The 19,566-nt window shown below is 45.6% G+C and overlaps 1 protein-coding gene across 1 annotated transcript in view; it reads left to right on the top strand.

The window, feature by feature from the left end:
* Positions 1-19,566, top strand: part of nalcn (sodium leak channel, non-selective) — a 364,870-nt gene that overhangs the window by 214,696 nt on the left and 130,608 nt on the right. The window contains exons 16-19 of the mRNA XM_070891788.1: positions 3,665-3,803; positions 6,143-6,216; positions 7,921-8,022; positions 10,711-10,780. Coding sequence (XP_070747889.1) covers positions 3,665-3,803; positions 6,143-6,216; positions 7,921-8,022; positions 10,711-10,780 — 385 coding nt within the window. The remainder of the gene's footprint in view (positions 1-3,664; positions 3,804-6,142; positions 6,217-7,920; positions 8,023-10,710; positions 10,781-19,566) is intronic.

The following is a 19,566-nucleotide window of genomic DNA, read 5'->3' as shown; positions in this document are numbered from 1 at the left end:
TGTCGGGTCCGGTCCGGGGGCGGGGGTGGGGGGGGGTAGCGGGTGTCGGGTCCGGTCCGGGGGGGAGGACCGTGTGTCGGGTCCGGTCCGGGGGCGGGGGGTGTCTGGTCCGGTCCGGGGTGGGGGGGTGTCGGGTCCGGGGGTGGGGGGAGCGGGTGTCGGGTGCGGTCCGGGGGTGGGGTGGGGAAGCGGGAATCGGGTCGGGAGGAAGCAGGAGCTGGCCGTGGGAGGAGCTTTATTCACGCTGCCCCAGTGAGGCCATTTGGCCAGGGCTAGGGGCTGCGTGCTTCGGGCCCCTCCCACACAGTTTTGGGCGCCTGGAGCTACTGCACTTGCGTGCCCACTGTAGCGTGCATGTGCAGAGGTCCCGGCACTGTTTTCAGCGCAGGGACCTGGCTCCGCCCCCTACAGCTCCTGCTGTGCTGCGCCGAGGGCCAGAGGACCTGCAGGGAGGTGGAGAATCTGGAGGTTTTTTTTAGGCGCACTTTGTGGCGCGAAAAACAGGCGTCCAGGTCGGGACTGCGCCGTTCTGGCGCGGCTCGAAACTTGGGCCCTATGTCCCCGGTTCTGGACTTCCCTAACATCGAGAACATTCTTCCCGCATCTAACCTGTCCAGTCCCGTCAGAATCTTATACGTTTCTATGAGATCCCCTCTCATTCTTCTGAACTCCAGTGAATAAAGGCCCAGTTGATTCAGTCTCTCCTCATATACCATCCCTGGAATCAGACTGGTGAACCTTCGCTGCAGTCCCTTAATAGCAAGAACGTGCTTCCTCAGATTAGGAGACCAAAACTGAACACAATATTCCAGGTGAGGCCTCACCAAGGCCCGGTACAACTGCAGTAAGACATCCCTGTTCCTATACTCAAATCCCCTAGCTATGAAGACCAACATACCATTTGCCTTCTTCACCGCCTGCTGTACCTGCATGCCAACTTTCAATGACTGATGAACCATGACACCTAGGTCTCGTTGCACCTCCCCTTTTCCTAATCTGCCGCCATTCAGATAATATTCTGCCTTCGTGTTTTTGCCCCCAAAATGGATAACCTCACATTTATCCACATTATACTGCATCTGCCATGCATTTGCCCACTCCTCTAACCTGTCCAAGTCACCCTGCAGCCTCTTAGCGTCCTCCTCACAGCTCACACCGCCACCCAGCTTAGTGTCACATGCAAACTTGGAGATATTACACTCAATTCCTTCATCTAAATCGTTAATGTATATTGTAAAGAGATGGGGTACCAGCACTGAGCCCTGCGGCACTCCACTAGTCACGACTGCCATTCTGAAAAGGACCCGTTTATGCCGACTCTCTGCTTCCTGTCTGCCAACAAGTTCTCTATCCACATCAGTACATTACCCCCAATACCATGTGCTTTGATTTTGCACACCAATCTCTTGTGCGGGACCTTGTCAAAAGCCTTTTGAAAGTCCAAATACACCACATCCATTGGTTCTCCCTTGTCCACTCTGCTAGTTACATCCTCAAAAAATTCCAGAAGATTCGTCAAGCATGATTTCCCTTTCATAAATCCATGCTGACTTGGACTGATCCTGTCACTGCTTTCCAAATGCGCTGCTATTTCATCCTTAATGATTGATTCCAACATTTTCCCCACTACAGATGTCAGACTAACCGGTCTATAATTACCCGCTTTCTCTCTCCTTCCTTTTTTAAAAAGTGGTGTTACATTAGTTACCCTCCAGTCCTTAGGAACTGATCCAGAGTCGATAGACTGTTGGAAAATGATCACCAATGCATCCACTATTTCTCGGTCCCCTTCCTTAAGTACTCTGGGATGCAGACTATCAGGCCCCTTGGATTCATCGGCCTTCAATCCCATCAATTTCCCGAACACAATTTCCCGCTTTATAAGGATATCCTTCAGTTCCTCCTTCTCACTAGACCCACTGTCCCCTAGTACATTCGGAAGGTTATTTGTGTCTTCCTTCTTGAAGGCAGAACCGAAGTATTTGTACAATTGGTCTGCCACTTCTTTGTTCCCCATTATAAATTCACCTGAATCCAACTGCAAGGGACCTACGTTTGTCTTCACTAATCTTTTTCTCTTCACATATTTATAGAAGCTTTTGCAGTCAGTTTTTATGTTCCCTGCAAGCTTCCTCTCGTACTATATTTTCCCCCTCTTAATTAAAACCTTAGTCCTCCTTTGTTGAATTCTAAATTTCTCCCAGTCCTCAGGTTTGTTGCTTTTTCTAGCCAATTTATATGCCCCTTCCTTGGTTTTAACACTATCCTTAATTTCCCTTGTTAGCCACGGTTGAGCCACCTTTCCCGTTTTATTTTTACTCCAGACAGGGATGTACAATTGCTGAAGTTCATCCATGTGATCTTTAAATGTTTGCCATTGCCTAAGTTTCTCCTGAATTCCCCATTGAGTTTATTAGTGACTATCTTATATTGATGGGCCATAGTTCTGGTCTCCCCCACAACTGGAAACATCAGGCTCAATTTTCCCCAGTGATTTGTGCCATTTTTTTTGGAGTAGGCTGTTTTTTCTGGCCTAACTTAAAAATCCCCAGTTTCCCCAATCAATTTGCACCAGTGTAACTCATTTCGTTATGTTTTTTTAGGTGAGATTTTTTTTCCTCAATTGGGGGCGTAACCAGCCACCTACGCCAATTCTGGCCATTTAGGGAACTTTGGCCAGCTGATAGTTACTCCATTTCTGCTTAGGCCAGCTTATGTGGCCTCTCGAGAAAACCCTTGTGGAGAGTTAAAGAAATCGGCGCAGGTAAGTAAATCGGAGGCCATTCGGCCTGGGCTAGGGGCAGGAAACGGAGCGGACCTGGACCGGCACTCACTCGGAACCGGAGATGCTCGGCGGGGGAGGTAGCTAACTGACCAGCACTCACTCGGGGGCCACAGTGGAGTGGACCGGGAAGGCACACACTCGAGACCGGAGAGGCTCGGCAAGGGAGGGAGCAAACTGACCAGCACTCATTCGGGGGCCACAGCAGACCAGGAAGGCACGGACTCGAGGGCCACAGAGGACCTTGCTCTTTAAAAATGGCCGATTGCCAACTCAGAGCTCTACTGTGCATGCGCGGCCATTTCAGCAACGTCAAGAACGTCAGTTTATTTCCCCGCGCATGTGCAGAAGGCCCGGGCTGCTTTTTCTGGCGCAGACCGCAGGTTCCACCCCCCCAAGGCAACTGGCCACGCTGCGTGGCTTCAGATTGCAGTATAAACATTGGGGAAACATCAGACAAGTTTTTCTGGTGCATTTCTGGACCTAAATAAGCGCCGCAACTCTGGCAATATGCCAGAAAACGGGCTTGGGGAAAATTGAGCCCAGCTTCTCTATGCTTACTCTGTCAAACCCCTTCATAATTTTAAAGATCTCTATCAGGTCACCTCTCAATTTTATATTTTCGAGAGAAAAAAGCCCCAGCCTGTTCAATCTTTCGACATATTTCTAATACTGTTGAACACATGTTTGCATATTAGTTTAATGTTTGTAAATAGCACTTAAAATACAGTCCTATTTCTGATTCTGCAACATGTTCATTTATAAGCAGCCTTGGACACCATAACAAATTGTTTTAATAAATATAATTCCCGATCATAAATCACTTGTAGTCACTACACATGAATGGGATTTTATTTGTCTGCCCAATGTTGTTCTATTTAGGGAAAGTTTTATGAAGCAGTTTATTGATCGCCAGCAGCAAGACACCAGTTGTTTGCTCCGCAGATTACCATCAGCCTCCTCATCATGTGACCATTCCAAGCGATCCTGTATTGAGGATAATAAGTATATCGATCAAAAGGTAAAACTTGTAGCAATTATTAATGGCGCTCTAACAAAAAAAAAGGTTGATTTCTGTAAAGAAAATGGTGAGTGTGCAGAGACTGTTATTATAAGCTGTTTGACCTTTCCTTCCGAACAATATGGCAGCAATTGCTTTTCAGAACATTGCCTGGTGCCTTTGGAAATGTCATAAATTTGAAGGAATTTTCACACCCTCAGGATGTCCCAAAGTGCTTTACAGCTGATGAAGTACATTTTTGAAGTGTAGTCACTGTTGTAATGTAGAAAACGCTGTAGCAAAGTTGCACACAGCAAGCTGCCGCAAACAGCAATGTGGTAATGACCTGTACATTTTGTTTGTAGTGATTTCGGTTGCAGGATAAATATTGGATCTGAAATGGCGGTTCGGAGGCCCCCCGCATGCGACTGCCTCCGATTCGCTAGAAAAGTACGCATCTACTTGGTGCCTCCGTATCTTGGGACTCTTGCAGTTCTGGGCCTGCAGGCCTATTCCAGGGGTGCAGGCAGTTTGCAAGCTTCCCGGGAGCATGTGGGCCGGCCCAACCAATCACAAAGGGCGATTCCTATTATGCTTATTCCTATTCTGAATAGGAATGACAAAAAAAAACACTTCCACACAACCTAAATAAAAATAAATCATCACATGTTTAAAATTAATTAAAATACACTTTAATTAAACATTTAAAGCAAAAGTTTAATTCTTTGAAAAATATATTTAATATTTTTAAAGAAAGAAAAAAGGGGCCAAATATAGCCTAAATGTATTTTAACAGTTTTTGAATGATTTTTTAAATGTTATTTTAATATTTATTTAAATCCTTACGCTGATAAAAGAAGGCCCAATGCCTGCTTTTACCAGGCGTAAGAGTTTCGTGGGCATTCGCTGGGCAGTAGTTGGGCAAATAGCTCAACTCTCCGTCAGCAAATGTCCATTTCCTGCGCATGCAGTCAAGCTGTCAAGCTGAAACTTGACAAATTGCAAGTTCCGTGTTTTCACACATACACATCGCACGCAGAAACCTGGAACTTGCAGGGCACTTACAACCGTGTACTCGGTCATAGGCCCTGTAAAATCTGGACCATTAACCCAGGACACCGGGGGGATCTCCCCTGCTCTTCTTTAAAATAGTGCCATAGGATCTTTTACGTTCACCTGAGAAGACAGATGAGGTCTCAGTTTAATGTCTCATCTGAAATATGACATCTCCGACAGTGTAGCACTCCCTCAATACGGCACTTCATCAGTACTACCCCTCCGACAGTACAGGACTCCCTCAGTCCTGCCCCTCCAACAGTGTGGCGTTCCCTCATTACTACTAATCTTGGTCTCCTAATCTGAGGAAGGACGTTCTTGCTATTGAGGGAGTGCAGCGAAGGTTCACCAGACTGATTCCCGGGATGTCAGGACTGACATATGAGGAGAGACTAGATCGACTGGGCCTGTATTCACTGGAGTTTAGAAGGATGGGAGGGGATCTCGTAGAAACATATAAAATTCTGACGGGACTGGACAGGTTAGATGCAGGAAGAATGTTCCCGATGCTGGGGAAGTCCAGAACCAGAGAACATAGTCTAAGGTTAAGGGTTAAGCCATTTAGGACTGAGATGTGGAGAAATTTCTTCACTCAGAGAGTTGTTAACCTGTGGAATTCCCTACTGCAGAGAGTTGTTGATGCCAGTTCATTGGATATATTCAAGAGGAAGTTAGATATGGCCTTTACTGCTAAAGGGATCAAGGGGTATGGAGAGAAAGCAGGAAAGGAGTACTGAGGTGAATGATCAGCCATGATGTTATTGAATGGCGGTGCAGGCTCGAAGGACCGAATGGCCTACTCCTGCACCTATTTTCTATGTTTCTATGTTACCCCTCCGACAGTGCAGGACTCCCTCAGTCCTGCCCCTCCGACAGTGCGGCGCTCCCTCAGTGCTGCCCCTCTAACAGTGCAGCACTCCCTCAATACTGCCCCTTTTACAGTGCAGCGCTCCCTCAGTCCTGCCCCTTCGACAGTCCAGCGCTCCCTCAGTACTGCACTGGGAGTGTCAGCCTGGATTTTGGGCTCAAGTCTCTGGAGTGGGGCTTTCAAAAAGCTGCCATGGTTATTGATCATATGGTACGTGACCCTTTCTGCAGATACACCGTCAAGCTATAATGTGGTAATGTGGAGGAAAATCTAGCCCAGTGTCACTGTCAATATTGACAAGCAGCAATGGAAGTGGACCTACAATTTAGCTGTGCTTCCACTAACAGCAGACAAGATAGAACCAGATTAATTGCCTGTTCTAGATTTCCAGGAAGTACCTAGTTTAACCTCACTCTCATAATTGTGTTATTTTCAGCTGCGAAGGTCAGTTTCCAGCATCCGTGCCAGAAACCTTCTTGAAAAAGAAAATGCAATAAATAAAATCCTCAGGTAAGATTTTCCGAGCAAAGAGATAATTTAATTTAACTGTGTTTTGTGTTATCTGGATTTGCATTATTAAAAATTTTGCATATAAGATACACACTTCCTGACCATATTATTGAGTTGTGCTTTTTACGGGACCATTTAACATTGGAATTTAAATATCTATACTGGAGAAACACCATGGGATCATATTAACATTTCACCATCACGGCTTCTTGAATCTTAAATCACGAAAAGTGCTTTTTGAAATCGTTTAATAATTGCTATTTTTTTCTAAGCACCAATTTTCCTCCACCACTCCCTGATGGCCAATAGACAGGTACTAAGGCAACATCTACAACAACTTACATTTATATTCAAAAAAACTTGCATTTTTATCGCGCCTTTCACGACCACCAGATGTCCCAAAGCGCTTTGAAGAACTTTTGAAGTGTAATAACTGTTGTAATGTGAGAAACGCAGCAGCCAATTTGCACACAGCAAGCTCCCACATACAGCAATGTGATAATGACCAGATCATCTGTTTTTTTAGTGATGCTGAATGAGGAATAAATATTGGCCAGGACACCGTGGAAAACTCCCCTGCTCTTCTTCGAAATAGTGTCCATGGGATCTTTTATGTCCACCTGAGAGAGCAGACGGGGGCCTCGGTTCAACGTCTCATCCGAAAGACGGCACCTCCGACTGTGCAGCACTCCCTCAGCACTGCACTGGAGTGTCAGCCTAGATTTTTGTGCTGAAGTCTCTGGAGTGGGACTTGAACCCACAACCTTCTGACTCAGATGCAAGAGGGCTTCACACTAAGCCGCGGCTGACATACCGCCTTTTTAATTTATGAAACGTCCCACCGTAATTCCCCTTCAGTTGTTCCCATCCCTTTAAATCGAACTTGCATGCAATGTTCCTCTCTCAGTGCTTCTGAAACCTGGATCGGTCAACGATTCTGTAAATGAGCTAACGTCAGAAAAATGAGTGGCCTTAGTGCGTGAACCTACAGGCAGGATTTGCACCAGTTCTTAACAGCCTGTGGTCAAAAGTCAGCCCACCGTTTGACACGCAGAGAGAACTGGAACCTTTCTGAAAGAACAGATTCCTGACTGTGGAGAGCCACATCAACACACATTCATTCTAAGCTCCTTTCTTCATTGGAAAGACTCAGCAGGTCAGACAACATATGTGGGGAGAGAAAAAGTGTTAACGATTCAGGTCGATAAACTTCAGTCAGAACTGGAAAATAGTTTTGTGCATTTTTTAAGTTATTTTCAGTCATTTAAAATCGGGTTCCTCACAGGTGGTGGATTGATACTCTGATTAAAAGTAGTGTTTATTTTTTGTGATAAACCCATTTTCAGCTGTATTTCTCAAACTGCGCCAAGTTACCATTCTTAAATATATCAAGAAATATCTTTAAAGCAAAGTGTTTTTTACAGTTACATTTTAAGACACTGCCCGATTGCACTGGTCATGGCAGATTTTGCGTTTGGCGATATGCAAGTGAGTTTGAGCAGAAACGCGGGATTGGCGGAGGGGAAACAATTTTCAAAACATGTACAATTCTGGGTACAGAATCTTCAAATGTGCCCAAAGCGGAAACTCTACCCTTTGCATATTTAAAAAAATCAGTGCGTTTGAGTGTCACGAAAGAAAAATTTTTGACGCTCAATTGAAAATAAAAATGTATTTGCGTCAAATTTGCTTTGGTTTCTGCAGGGCCTGCACGCGTCAGCGAATGTTGAGTGGATCTTTCGAGGGGCAGCCTGCAAAAGAACGCTCTATTTTAAGTGTACAGCACCACATCCGTCAGGAACGCAGGTAACAGTGCAGACGTTTAAAGGCTGCAGCTAAAATACGTGAGAAAGAAGTTCATTTAAACTTCAGGTGGCTTTTGAGTCAACATTTAGTTGTATGGATGTCAGAGATTGCTGATCCAAAATATTTGTCGTGTTTCTTAATGAAAATCGTTAAAGCCACTTTAGTTACTGGTGAGCATGGTGGGTTAGCTTGTATGGCTTGAATCACTAATAAATCCAATCGGGAATTCAGGAGAAACTTCTTTACCCAGAGAGTGGTGAGAATGTGGAACTCGCTACCACAGGGAGTGGTTGAGGCGAATAGCATAGCTGCATCTAAGAGGAAGCTAGATAAACACGAGAAAGGAAGGAGAAAGGAATCGATGGATTTGCTGATTGAGTGAGATTGAGAGGGTGGGAGGAGTCTCCTGTGGAGCATAAACACCAGCATGGACCAGTTGGGCCGAATGGTCTGTTTCTGTGCCGTACATTCGATGTAAATTCTATGTAAGCTGCATGCAAAATGTAATTGAGGAGATTTGGGACCAAAATCTCCAGTCCACTATCTGGGCAAAGGGTGTTGTAAATTTGGGACTGTGAAGGAAAGGTCAGCAACAGACAGCGGGGCTGAAATTCAGGGTCCCTATAAGGCCGGTTTCCGCCATTTTGCGGCGGCCATGCGCCGGAATCGAGTGGCCACCACATTGCAGTCCATTGGCCGCCTGGACCCAAGTTCAGATCGGGGATTTTTTGGCCTGTCCCCACTTCCATCCCGCTGCTGCCAACCACCCCAAGCGCGTCATGAAAGCGCGCACCGCATCTACATAATAATCTGCCCCAACTTTAGGTAAAAAAAATCCTCGAGCCGCTGGATGGTGCCTCCGACAGCTTTTTCTGTCGGGGCACCTTCTCCTGCCTGTGTGCGACCCGGGAGTGTCACGACCCATCAACGGGAGGACTCACTGCCGCAACCGCCATGTTGTTATTTTTGCCGGCTGACTTTCCGATCGGCTGGCCAATTATTGCCCCCGGGTTTGGCCAGGCCGCCAACAGGCAGCCTGGCACCCCTTCTTGGCCTGGCCGAAACCCTCCCTGGTGGCCCAGTGGCCCAGTGGCCGAAGCTGAAAAATGCCCGATTCTCACCCCTTTAATGGAGGGGAGAGACATGGTGGCACACTCACGCAGTGACGTCACTGAGATGCCTTCTGTACATCGTCCATGCCTCAGATCCATACAGCTCTTCGAGTCTCAACGCAAAGAGCGTGAAGAGGTCAAGCGCAGGCAGCGGAAGGAACGCGCAGCAAACCAGTCCTACCGACCCCTTCCCTCGACGAATGTCTGTCCCACCTGTAACAGGGTCTATGACTCTCGTTTTGGACTGTTCAGCCATCAGAGAACTCACTTTAGGAGTGGAAGCAAGTCTTCCACTATGATGATGATGATGATGATAATGTCACCACCGCTCCTCCGCTGAGTGACAGCAGCAGAGACTTGATCCCGTCCCAACTTCCGCCCCTCAGTATGACTTACCGCTGCACTTCCGCCCCCACTATGACCGACTTCCGGTCCGACGTCCAAAAGAGTACAAAGTCCAAAAGTACAAAATCGATCCAAAGGCCGCCTCACTGCTCCGAGCAGAAAAAACAGGTAGGAAATCGTTAGTGCGCCAGCGTTCTGGCGTGACTGAATTTCGGCCCCAACCACTTTATAAAAAGTAATGGGTTCGGATGGCAACTCAGACACTTTAAGATCAGTTTCCCAATGCAATATTTCAAGTATATCAATTGTTAGTGAGACTGGTGTTTATGTTAGAATTGCCTTATTTTTAAATGGTGTTTTAAAAATACTCCCACTTTATAATGTGCTACTGCTCCCTGCATAAGATATTATAATATCAGGAACCTGTAATTATTACGTAGGATTACATAGGATATACGGCACAGAAACAGGCCATTGGGCCCAACCAGTCCATGCCAGTATTTATGTTCCACTCCAGCCTCCTCCCGTCTTTCCTCATCTAAATCAATCCGCATAACCCTCTATTCCCTTCTCCCTCATATGCTTGTCTAGCCTCCCTTTAAATGCATCTATACTATTCGCTTCAATCACTCCCTGTGGTAGCGAGTTCCACACTCTCACCACACTCTGGGTAAAGAATTTTCTTCTGAATTCCCTATTGTATTTCTTGGTGACTATCTTATTTTGATGGCCTCTAGTTATGCTCATCCCCACAAGTGGAAACACTCTCTCTGTATCCACTCTATCAAAACTTTCATAATTTTAATTACCTCTATTAGGTCACCCCTCGGCCTTTTTTCAAGAGAAAGGAGAGCCAGCCTGTTCACCCTTTCCTGATATGTATACCCTTGCATTTCTGGTATCATCCTTGTAAATCTTCTCTGCACCCACTTCAGTGCTTCTATATCCTTTTTATAATATGGCGACCAAAACTGACCATGGTTCGATACAGGTTTAGCATAGCTTCCCTCCTTTTCAATTCTATCCCTCTAGAAATAAACCATAGTGCTTGGTTTGCTCTTTTTATGGCCTTGCTAACCTTAGTGATTTGTGTATTTGTATTTTAATTATATTTTTAAGAATTAAAATGTGATTTATTTTATTTCCATGCTTTTAATCACTCGGTTTATATCTATAATGTGACAGTGTTCATTTGAATCCAGTACTTTGGATACTGTTGCTGTCATTCCAGGTCCCTCCGACACGGTTCAAGTAGTCAGAGAATCAGCAGAGGGAAATCACTGGAGACGCTGACACAAGATGTAAGTGGAAAACTAATCCTGGAGATAGAAAGTGCTTGACCTCCACTGTTGCTTGCACGTTGCCATGACTACCAAAGAGATGACTTAAACTTAAGACCAATAACTAAATCTGAAGAGTATCAATAACAATAAGATAATGGGATAGATTTTCAGTCAAAATAGCGGTGAGACTCACGGCGCTCTCCGGTATTTATGTGCAAATGGTACGGCAACATCAGGTGCGCGGTTAAACGCGAAAATCCAAAAGTTGTGTCCGAGTTGCACCACTCCGCCGTAAGGTTCACGAAATCGGCATCTCATTACCTGGCTCGCCGTTGACATGTATTAAATGGCGTGAAGTTCCTGTACGTGCACTGTAAATAGGGACTAACCGCACCACATTTAATAGAGCCAGCCGTAGCTCAGTGGGTAGCACAGTCGCCTCTGAGTCTGAAGGTTGTGGGTTCAAATCCTATTCCAAGGAATTGAGCACATAAATCTAGGCTGACACTCCAGTGCAGTGCTGAGGGAGCTGCATTTCCTACATGACAACAGTGACTACACTCCAAAAGTACTTCATTGGCTGTAAAGCGCTTTGAAATGACCAGTGGTTATGAAAGGCACTATATAAATACAAGTCTTTTTTTCGCAGAAAGTAAAGGCTTATCCATGACAGTCTAAGTAGCCTTTTAAACAGTACGATAAGTCTTAGGACTCAATTTTCCCCAGTGTTTTGTGCCGTTTTTTTGGCGCACGACGCTTTTTTGGGCCTAAGTTTAAAAAATACGTTTCCCCAATGACTGCACGCCAGCGTGACTCAGTTAGTTATGATTTTTTTTAGGTTCTTTTTTTTTGCGTCATAGTGGACATAACCTGATGTCCGCGTCAGTTTCTCTCAGTTAAGTTAGTTTTGTCGGCGTATGTGACCACTCCCGAAAAATCTTCTGGTGAGTTAAGAAAAACCAGTGCACATTGAAAAGTCGGCGCAGATAGACGCCATTGTTTTCATGCAAAGTTTTGGAGGGAGTGAAGAACACTTAAAGATGCATAATAAAGCTTACATTTTTTTTAGCTTAAAAATCAGTAAATGGAAGTTTGATGGAATTCTGTAAGTTTTAACTTTTTTTAAACTGACACGCCAGCACAGAATGTCTGCAAATAGGGCTCGAGGGTCGGAGCGTCGGCCGGCAGAATCTGATACTCGCCCGGACACGGGCTCGGGGCTCGGCTTCAAAAGAAGCCCAAAGGGGTGTGGGAGTCTGTGGAAGACATATGGAAGGTATCAGAAGCCCGGGGGTGTGGGGGGTTCCTGATCACTGCGCCTGCTCAGACCTGGGTGTGGTCCATACAGACCTTGTGGGGAGAGAGCACAAAGAACCTTGTCCTGCCTGCCTGCCGTTTTGAGCTTCTTGCAAAGATAAAATGTAATCATGCGGGCAATACTGATAATGCCATACCTTGTGCAAGCCTTCAGCATGATGGTGCTGCAGAGGAGACAATTGGTTCGACATCATTGCATGAGGAACCTCAGAGCACATAGGGTGATGGGCAAGAGGCCTTATTCACATCAGGTATATCATGATAGGCGTTCGTACCTGCACCTGAGTGATGCAGACTGTGTCAGAAGGCTGCGTTTCCGCAAAGAAGTTGTAACTGAGATCTGTGAGTTAATAAAAGCAGAACTGCAACCTGTACAAAAGCGACGGTCTGCACTTGGGCAGGACTGGAACTGATGTCCTAGGGGTAACATTTGCTAATGCAGTTCGGGAGTGTTTAAACTAATATGGCAGGGGGATGGGAACCTATGAAGCGAGACAGGGCGCAGTAATATGGAATCAGAAACAGATGGTAGAAAGGTAAAAAGCAATAGTGGAAGGCCGAGTAAACAAAGGCAAGAAACAAAAAGGGCCACACTACATCATACATCTAAAAGGACAAAGGATGTTAAAGAAACAAGCCTGAAGGCTTTGTGTCTTACTGCAAGGAGTATCCATAATAAGGTGGATGAATTAACTGTGCAAATAGATGTTAACAGACATGATGTGATTGGGATTACAGAGACGTGGCTCCAGGATGATCAGGGCTGGGAACTCAACATCCAAGGGTATTCAACATTCAGGAAGGATAGAATAAAAGGAAAAGGAGGTGGGGTAGCATTGCTGGTTAAAGAGGAGATTAATGCAATAGTTAGGAAGGACATTAGCTTGGATGATGTGGAATCTATATGGGTAGAGCTGCAGAACACCAAAGGGCAAAAAACGTTAGTGGGAGTTGTGTACAGACCTCCAAACAGTAGTAGTGATGTTGGGGAGGGCATCAAACAGGAAATTAGGGGTGCATGCAATAAAGGTGCAGCAGTTATCATGGGTGACTTTAATATGCATATAGATTGGGCTAACCAAACTGGAAGCAATACGGTGGAGGAGGATTTCCTGGAGTGCATAAGGGATGGTTTTCTAGACCAATATGTCGAGGAACCAACTAGGGGGGAGGCCATCTTAGACTGGGTGTTGTGTAATGAGAGAGGATTAATTAGCAATCTCGTTGTGCAAGGCCCCTTGGGGAAGAGTGACCATAATATGGTGGAATTCTACATTAGGATGGAGAATGAAACAGTTAATTCAGAGACCATGGTCCAGAACTTAAAGAAGGGTAACTTTGAAGGTATGAGGCGTAAATTGGCTCGGATAGATTGGCGAATGATACTTAAGGGGTTGACAGTGGATGGGCAATGGCAGACATTTAGAGACCGCATGGATGAACTACAACAATTGTACAGCCCTGTCTGGCGTAAAAATAAAAAAGGGAAGGTGGCTCAACTGTGGTTATCAAGAGAAATCAGGGATAGTATTAAAGCCAAGGAAGTGGCATACAAATTGGCCAGAAATACCAGGGGACTGGGAGAAATTTAGAACTCAGCAGAGGAGGACAAAGGGTTTAAGAATATAAGAACATAAGAATTAGGAACATGAGTAGGCCATCCAGCCCCTCGAGTCTGCTCCGCCATTCAACAAGATCATGGCTGGTCTGGCCGTGGACTCAACTCCACTTACCCGCCCGCTCCCCATAACCCTTAATTCCCTTATTAGTTAAAAATCTATCTGTCTGTGACTTGAATACATTCAATGAGCTAGCCTCAACTGCTTCCTTGGGCAGAGAATTCCACAGATTCACAACCCTCTCGGAGAAGAAATTCCTTCTCAACTCGGTTTTAAATTGGCTCCCCCGTATTTTGAGGCTGTGCCCCCTAGTTCTAGTCTGCCCGACCAGTGGAAACAACCTCTCTGCCTCGATCTTGTCTATCCCTTTCATTATTTTAAATGTTTCTATAAGATCACCCCTCATCCTTCTGAACTCCAACGAGTAAAGACCCAGTCTACTCAATCTATCATCATAAGGTAACCCCCTCATCTCCGGAATCAACCTAGTGAATCGTCTCTGTACCCCCTCCAAAGCCAGTATATCCTTCCTTAAGTAAGGCGACCAAAACTGCATGCAGTACTCCAGGTGCGGCCTCACCAATACCCTATACAGTTGCAGGACCTCCCTGCTTTTGTACTCCATCCCTCTCGCAATGAAGGCCAACATTCCATTCGCCTTCCTGATTACCTGCTGCACCTGCAAACTAACTTTTTGGGATTCATGTACAAGGACCCCCAGGTCCCTCTGCACCGCAGCATGTTGTAATTTCTCCCCATTCAAATAGTATTCCCTTTTTTTGTTTATTTTCCCAAGTTGGATGACCTCACACTTTCCGACATTGTATTCCATCTGCCAAACCTTAGCCCATTCGCTTAACCTATCTAAATCTCTTTGCAGCCTCTCTGTGTCCTCTACACAACCCGCTTTCCCACTATTCTTTGTGTCATCTGCAAATTTTGTTACACTACACTCTGTCCCCTTTTCCAGGTCATCTATGTATATTGTAAACAGTTGTGGTCCCAGTACCGATTCCTGTGGCACACCACTAACCACCAATTTCCAACCCAAAAAGGACCCATTTATCCTGACTCTCTGCTTTCTGTTAGCCAGCCCAGTTCTCTATCCATGCTAATACATTTCCACTGACCCCGCGTACCTTTATCTTCTGCAGTAACCTTTTGTGTGGCACCTTATCGAATGCCTTTTGAAAATCTAAATACACCACATCCATCGGTACACCTCTATCCACCATGCTCGTTATATCCTCAAAGAATTCCAGTAAATTAGTTAAACATGATTTCCCCTTCATGAATCCATGCTGCGTCTGCTTGATTGCACTATTCCTATCTAGATGTCCCGCTATTTCTTCCTTAATGATAGTTTCAAGCATTTTCCCCACTACAGATGTTAAACTAACCGGCCTATAGTTACCTGCCTTTTGTCTGCCCCCTTTTTTAAACAGAGGCGTTACATTAGCTGCTTTCCAATCCGCTGGTACCTCCCCAGAGTCCAGAGAATTTTGGTAGATTATAACGAATGCATCTGCTATAACTTCCGCCATCTCTTTTAATACCCTGGGATGCATTCCATCAGGACCAGGGGACTTGTCTACCTTGAGTCCCATTAGCCTGTCCAGCACTACTCCCCCTAGTGATAGTGATTGTCTCAATGTCCTCTCTTCCCACATTCCTGTGACCAGCAATTTCTGGCATGGTTTCTGTGTCTTCCACTGTGAAGACCGAAGCAAAATAATTGTTTACGGTCTCAGCCATTTCCACATTTCCCATTATTAAATCCCCCTTCTCATCTTCTAAGGGACCAACATTTACTTTAGTCTCTCTTTTCTGTTTTATATATCGGTAATAGCTTTTACTATCCGTTTTTATGTTTTGCGCAAGTTTACTTTCGTAATCTATCTTTCCTTTCTTTATTGCTTTCTTTGTCATTCTTTGCTGTCGTTTAAAATTTTCCCAATCTTCTATTTTCCCACTAACCTTGGCCACCTTATACGCATTGGTTTTTAATTTGATACTCTCCTTAATTTCCTGGTTATCCACGGCTGGTTATCCCTTCTCTTACTGCCCTTCTTTTTCATTGGAATATATTTTTGTTGAGCACAATGAAAGAGCTCCTTAAAAGTCCTCCACTGTTCCTCAATTGTGCCACCGTTTAGTCTGTGTTTCCAGTCTACTTTAGCCAACTCTGCCCTCATCCCACTGTAGTCCCCTTTGTTTAAGCATAGTACGCTCGTTTGAGACACTACTTCCTCACCCTCAAATCTGTATTACAAATTCAACCATACTGTGATCACTCATTCCGAGAGGATTTTTTACTAGGAGATCGTTTATTATTCCTGTCTCATTACAGAGGACCAGATCTAAGATAGCTTGCTCCCTTGTAGGTTCTGTAACATACTGTTCTAAGAAACAATCCCGTATGCATTCTATGAATTCCTCCTCCAGGCTACCCCGTGCGATTTGATTTGACCAATCGATATGTAGGTTAAAATCCCCCATGATTACTGCCATTCCTTTTTCACATGCCCCCAATATTTCCTTGATTATTGCCCGCCCCACCGTGAAGTTATTATTTGGGTGCCTATAAACTACGTCCACCAGTGACTTTTTCCCCTTACTATCTCTAATCTCCACCCACAATGATTCAACATTTTGTTCATTAGAGCCAATATCGTCTCTCACAACTGCCCTGATATCATCTTTTATTAACAGAGCTACCCCACCTCCTTTCCCTTGTCTATCTTTCCGAAACGTCAGATACCCCGTATGTTTAATTCCCAGTCTTGGCCACCCGGCAACCACGTTTCTGTAATGGCCACCAAATCATACCCATTTGTAATGATTTGTGCCGTCAACTCATTTATTTTATTTCGAATGCTGCGTGCGTTTCGGTAGAGTGTTTTAATCCTAGTTTTTAATCCATGATTTTTAGATTTGACCCCTTCTGCAGCCCCTTTACATTCAGTGGCCCTTTTTGTTTTTTGCCTTGGGTTTCTCTGCCCTCCACTTTTACTCATCTCCTTTCTGTCTTTTGCTTTTGTCTCCTTTTTGTTTCCCTCTGTCTCCCTGCATTGGTTCCCATCCCCCTGCCATATTAGTTTAACTCCTCCCCAACAGCACTAGCAAACACTCCCCCTAGGACATTGGTTCCGGTCCTGCCCAGGTGCAGACCATCCGGTTTGTACTGGTCCTACCTCCCCCAGAACCGGTTCCAATGCCCCAGGAATTTGAATCCCTCCCTTCTGCACCACTCCTCAAGCCACGTATTCATCTGAGCTATCCTGCGATTCCTACTCTGACTAGCATGTGGCACTGGTAGCAATCCTGAGATTACTACTTTTGAAGTCCTACGTTTTAATTTAGCTCCGAGCTCCTTAAATTCGTTTCATAGGACCTCATCCCTTTTTTTTACCTATATCGTTGGTACCAATGTGCACCACGACAACTGGCTGTTCACCCTCCCTTTTCAGAATGTCCTGCACCCGCACTGAGACATCCTTGACCCTTGCACCAGGGAGGCAACATACCATCCTGGTGTCTTGATTGCGGCCGCAGAAACGCCTATATATTCCCCTTACAATCGAATTTCCTATCACTATCGCTCTCCCACTCTTTTTCCTGCACTCCTGTGCAGCAGAGCTAGCCATGAACTTGGCTGCTGCTGCCCTCCCCTGATGAGTCATCCCCCTCAACAGTACTCAAAGCGGTGTATCTGTTTTGCAGGGGGATGACCGCAGGGGACCCCTGCACTACCTTCCTTGCACTGCTCTTCCTGCTGGTCTTCCATTCCCTAGCTGGCTGCGGACCCTTCACCTGCGGTATGACCAACTCATTAAACGTGCTATTCACGTCATTCTCAGCATCGTGGATGCTCCAGAGTGAATCCACCCTCAGCTCCAACTCCGCAACGGGGTCTGTCAGGAGCTGGAGGCGGATGCACTTCCCGCACATGTAGTGGTCAGGGACACTGGAGGCATCCCTGAGTACCCACATGGTACAGGAGGAGCATAACACGTGACCGAGCTCTCCTGCCATGACTTAACCGTTAGATAGGCAACAGCAATGCTAAAGTTTACTCACTGTTATAGAAGAGAAAAAAGAAAAACTACTCACCAATCACCAGCCAATCACTTACTCCCTTGGCTGTGACGTCACCTTTCTGTTTCTTTCTACTTCTTTTTTGCCTTCTCCCTGTAGCTGCACCGGCTCGCCTCTCGCCGACCCCAGAACTCCATGCACCTCCTCGACGCTGCTCCCGACTCAGCGACGCACCTCCACACGCTGTTTGATTAGAGCAGGGAAAATAGAGTACGAGAGGAAGCTTGCAGGGAACATTAAGACGGACTGCAAAAGCTTCTATAGATATGTAAAGAGAAAAAGGTTAGTAAAGACAAACGTAGGTCCCCTGCAGTCAGAATCAGAGGAAGTCATAACGGAGAACAAAGAAATGGCAGACCAATTGAACAAGTACTTTGGTTCGGCATTCACTAAGGAGGACACAAACAACCTTCCAGATATAAAAGGGGTCAGAGGGTCTAGTAAGAAGGAGGAACTGAGGGGAATCCTTATTAGTCGGGAAATTGTGTTGGGGAAATTGATGGGATTGAAGGCCGATAAATCCCCAGGGCCTGATGGACTGCATCCCAGAGTACTTAAGGAGGTGGCCTTGGAAATAGCGGATGCATTGACAGTCATTTCCAACATTCCATAGATTCTGGATCAGTTCCTATGGAGTGGAGGGTAGCCAATGTAACCCCACTTTTTAAAAAAGGAAGGAGAGAGAAAACAGGGAATTATCGACCGGTCAGCCTGACCTCAGTAGTGGGTAAAATGATGGAATCAATTATTAAGGATGTCATAGCAGTGCATTTGGAAAGAGGTGACATGATAGGTCCAAGTCAGCATGGATTTGTGAAAGGGAAATCATGCTTGACAAATCTTCTGGAATTTTTTGAGGCTGTTTCCAGTAAAGTGGACAAGGGAGAACCAGTTGATGTGGTGTATTTGGACTTTCAGAAGGCTTTCGACAAGGTCCCACACAAGAGATTAATGTGCAAAGTTAAAGCACATGGGATTGGGGGTAGTGTGCTGACGTGGATTGAGAACTGGTTGGCAGACAGGAAGCAAAGAGTAGGAGTAAATGGGTACTTTTCAGAATGGCAGGCGGTGATTAGTGGGGTACCGCAAGGTTCTGTGCTGGGGCCCCAGCTGTTTACATTGTACATTAATGATTTAGACAAGGGAATTAAATGTAATATCTCCAAATTTGCAGATGACACTAAGTTGGGTGGCAGTGTGAGCTGCGAGGAGGATGCTATGAGGCTGCAGAGCGACTTGAATAGGTTAGGTGAGTGGGCAAATGCATGGCAGATGAAGTATAATGTGGATAAATGTGAGGTTATCCACTTTGGTGGTAAAAACAGAGAGACAGACTATTATCTGAATGGTGACAGAATAGGAAAAGGAGAGGTGCAACGAGACCTGGGTGTCATGGTACATCAGTCATTGAAGGTTGGCAAGCAGGTGCAGCAGGCGGCTAAGAAAGCAAATAGCATGTTGGCCTTCATAGCGAGGGGATTTGAGTACAGGGGCAGGGATGTGTTACTACAGTTGTACAGGGTCTTGGTGAGGCCACACCTGGAGTATTGTGTACAGTTTTGATCTCCTAACTTGAGGAAGGACATTCTTGCTATTGAGGGAGTGCAGCGAAGGTTCACCAGATTGATTCCCGGGATGGCGGGACTGACATCTCAAGAAAGACTGTGTAAGGGGTTCTCAGGGAGTGTTGTTGTGCCTTGGGTGTCTCTCTCTGGGCTTCTGCCCTCACAGCTTGTGCCTGGCCTATGAGGTACCCTGAGTGTTGCAAGA

The sequence above is a fragment of the Pristiophorus japonicus genome, chromosome 10, assembly GCF_044704955.1.
Source record: "Pristiophorus japonicus isolate sPriJap1 chromosome 10, sPriJap1.hap1, whole genome shotgun sequence".
NCBI classification, from domain to species: domain Eukaryota; kingdom Metazoa; phylum Chordata; class Chondrichthyes; family Pristiophoridae; genus Pristiophorus; species Pristiophorus japonicus.
The sequence above is the reverse complement of the archived record's forward strand: the minus strand, read 5'-3'. Positions and strand labels throughout refer to the sequence as shown.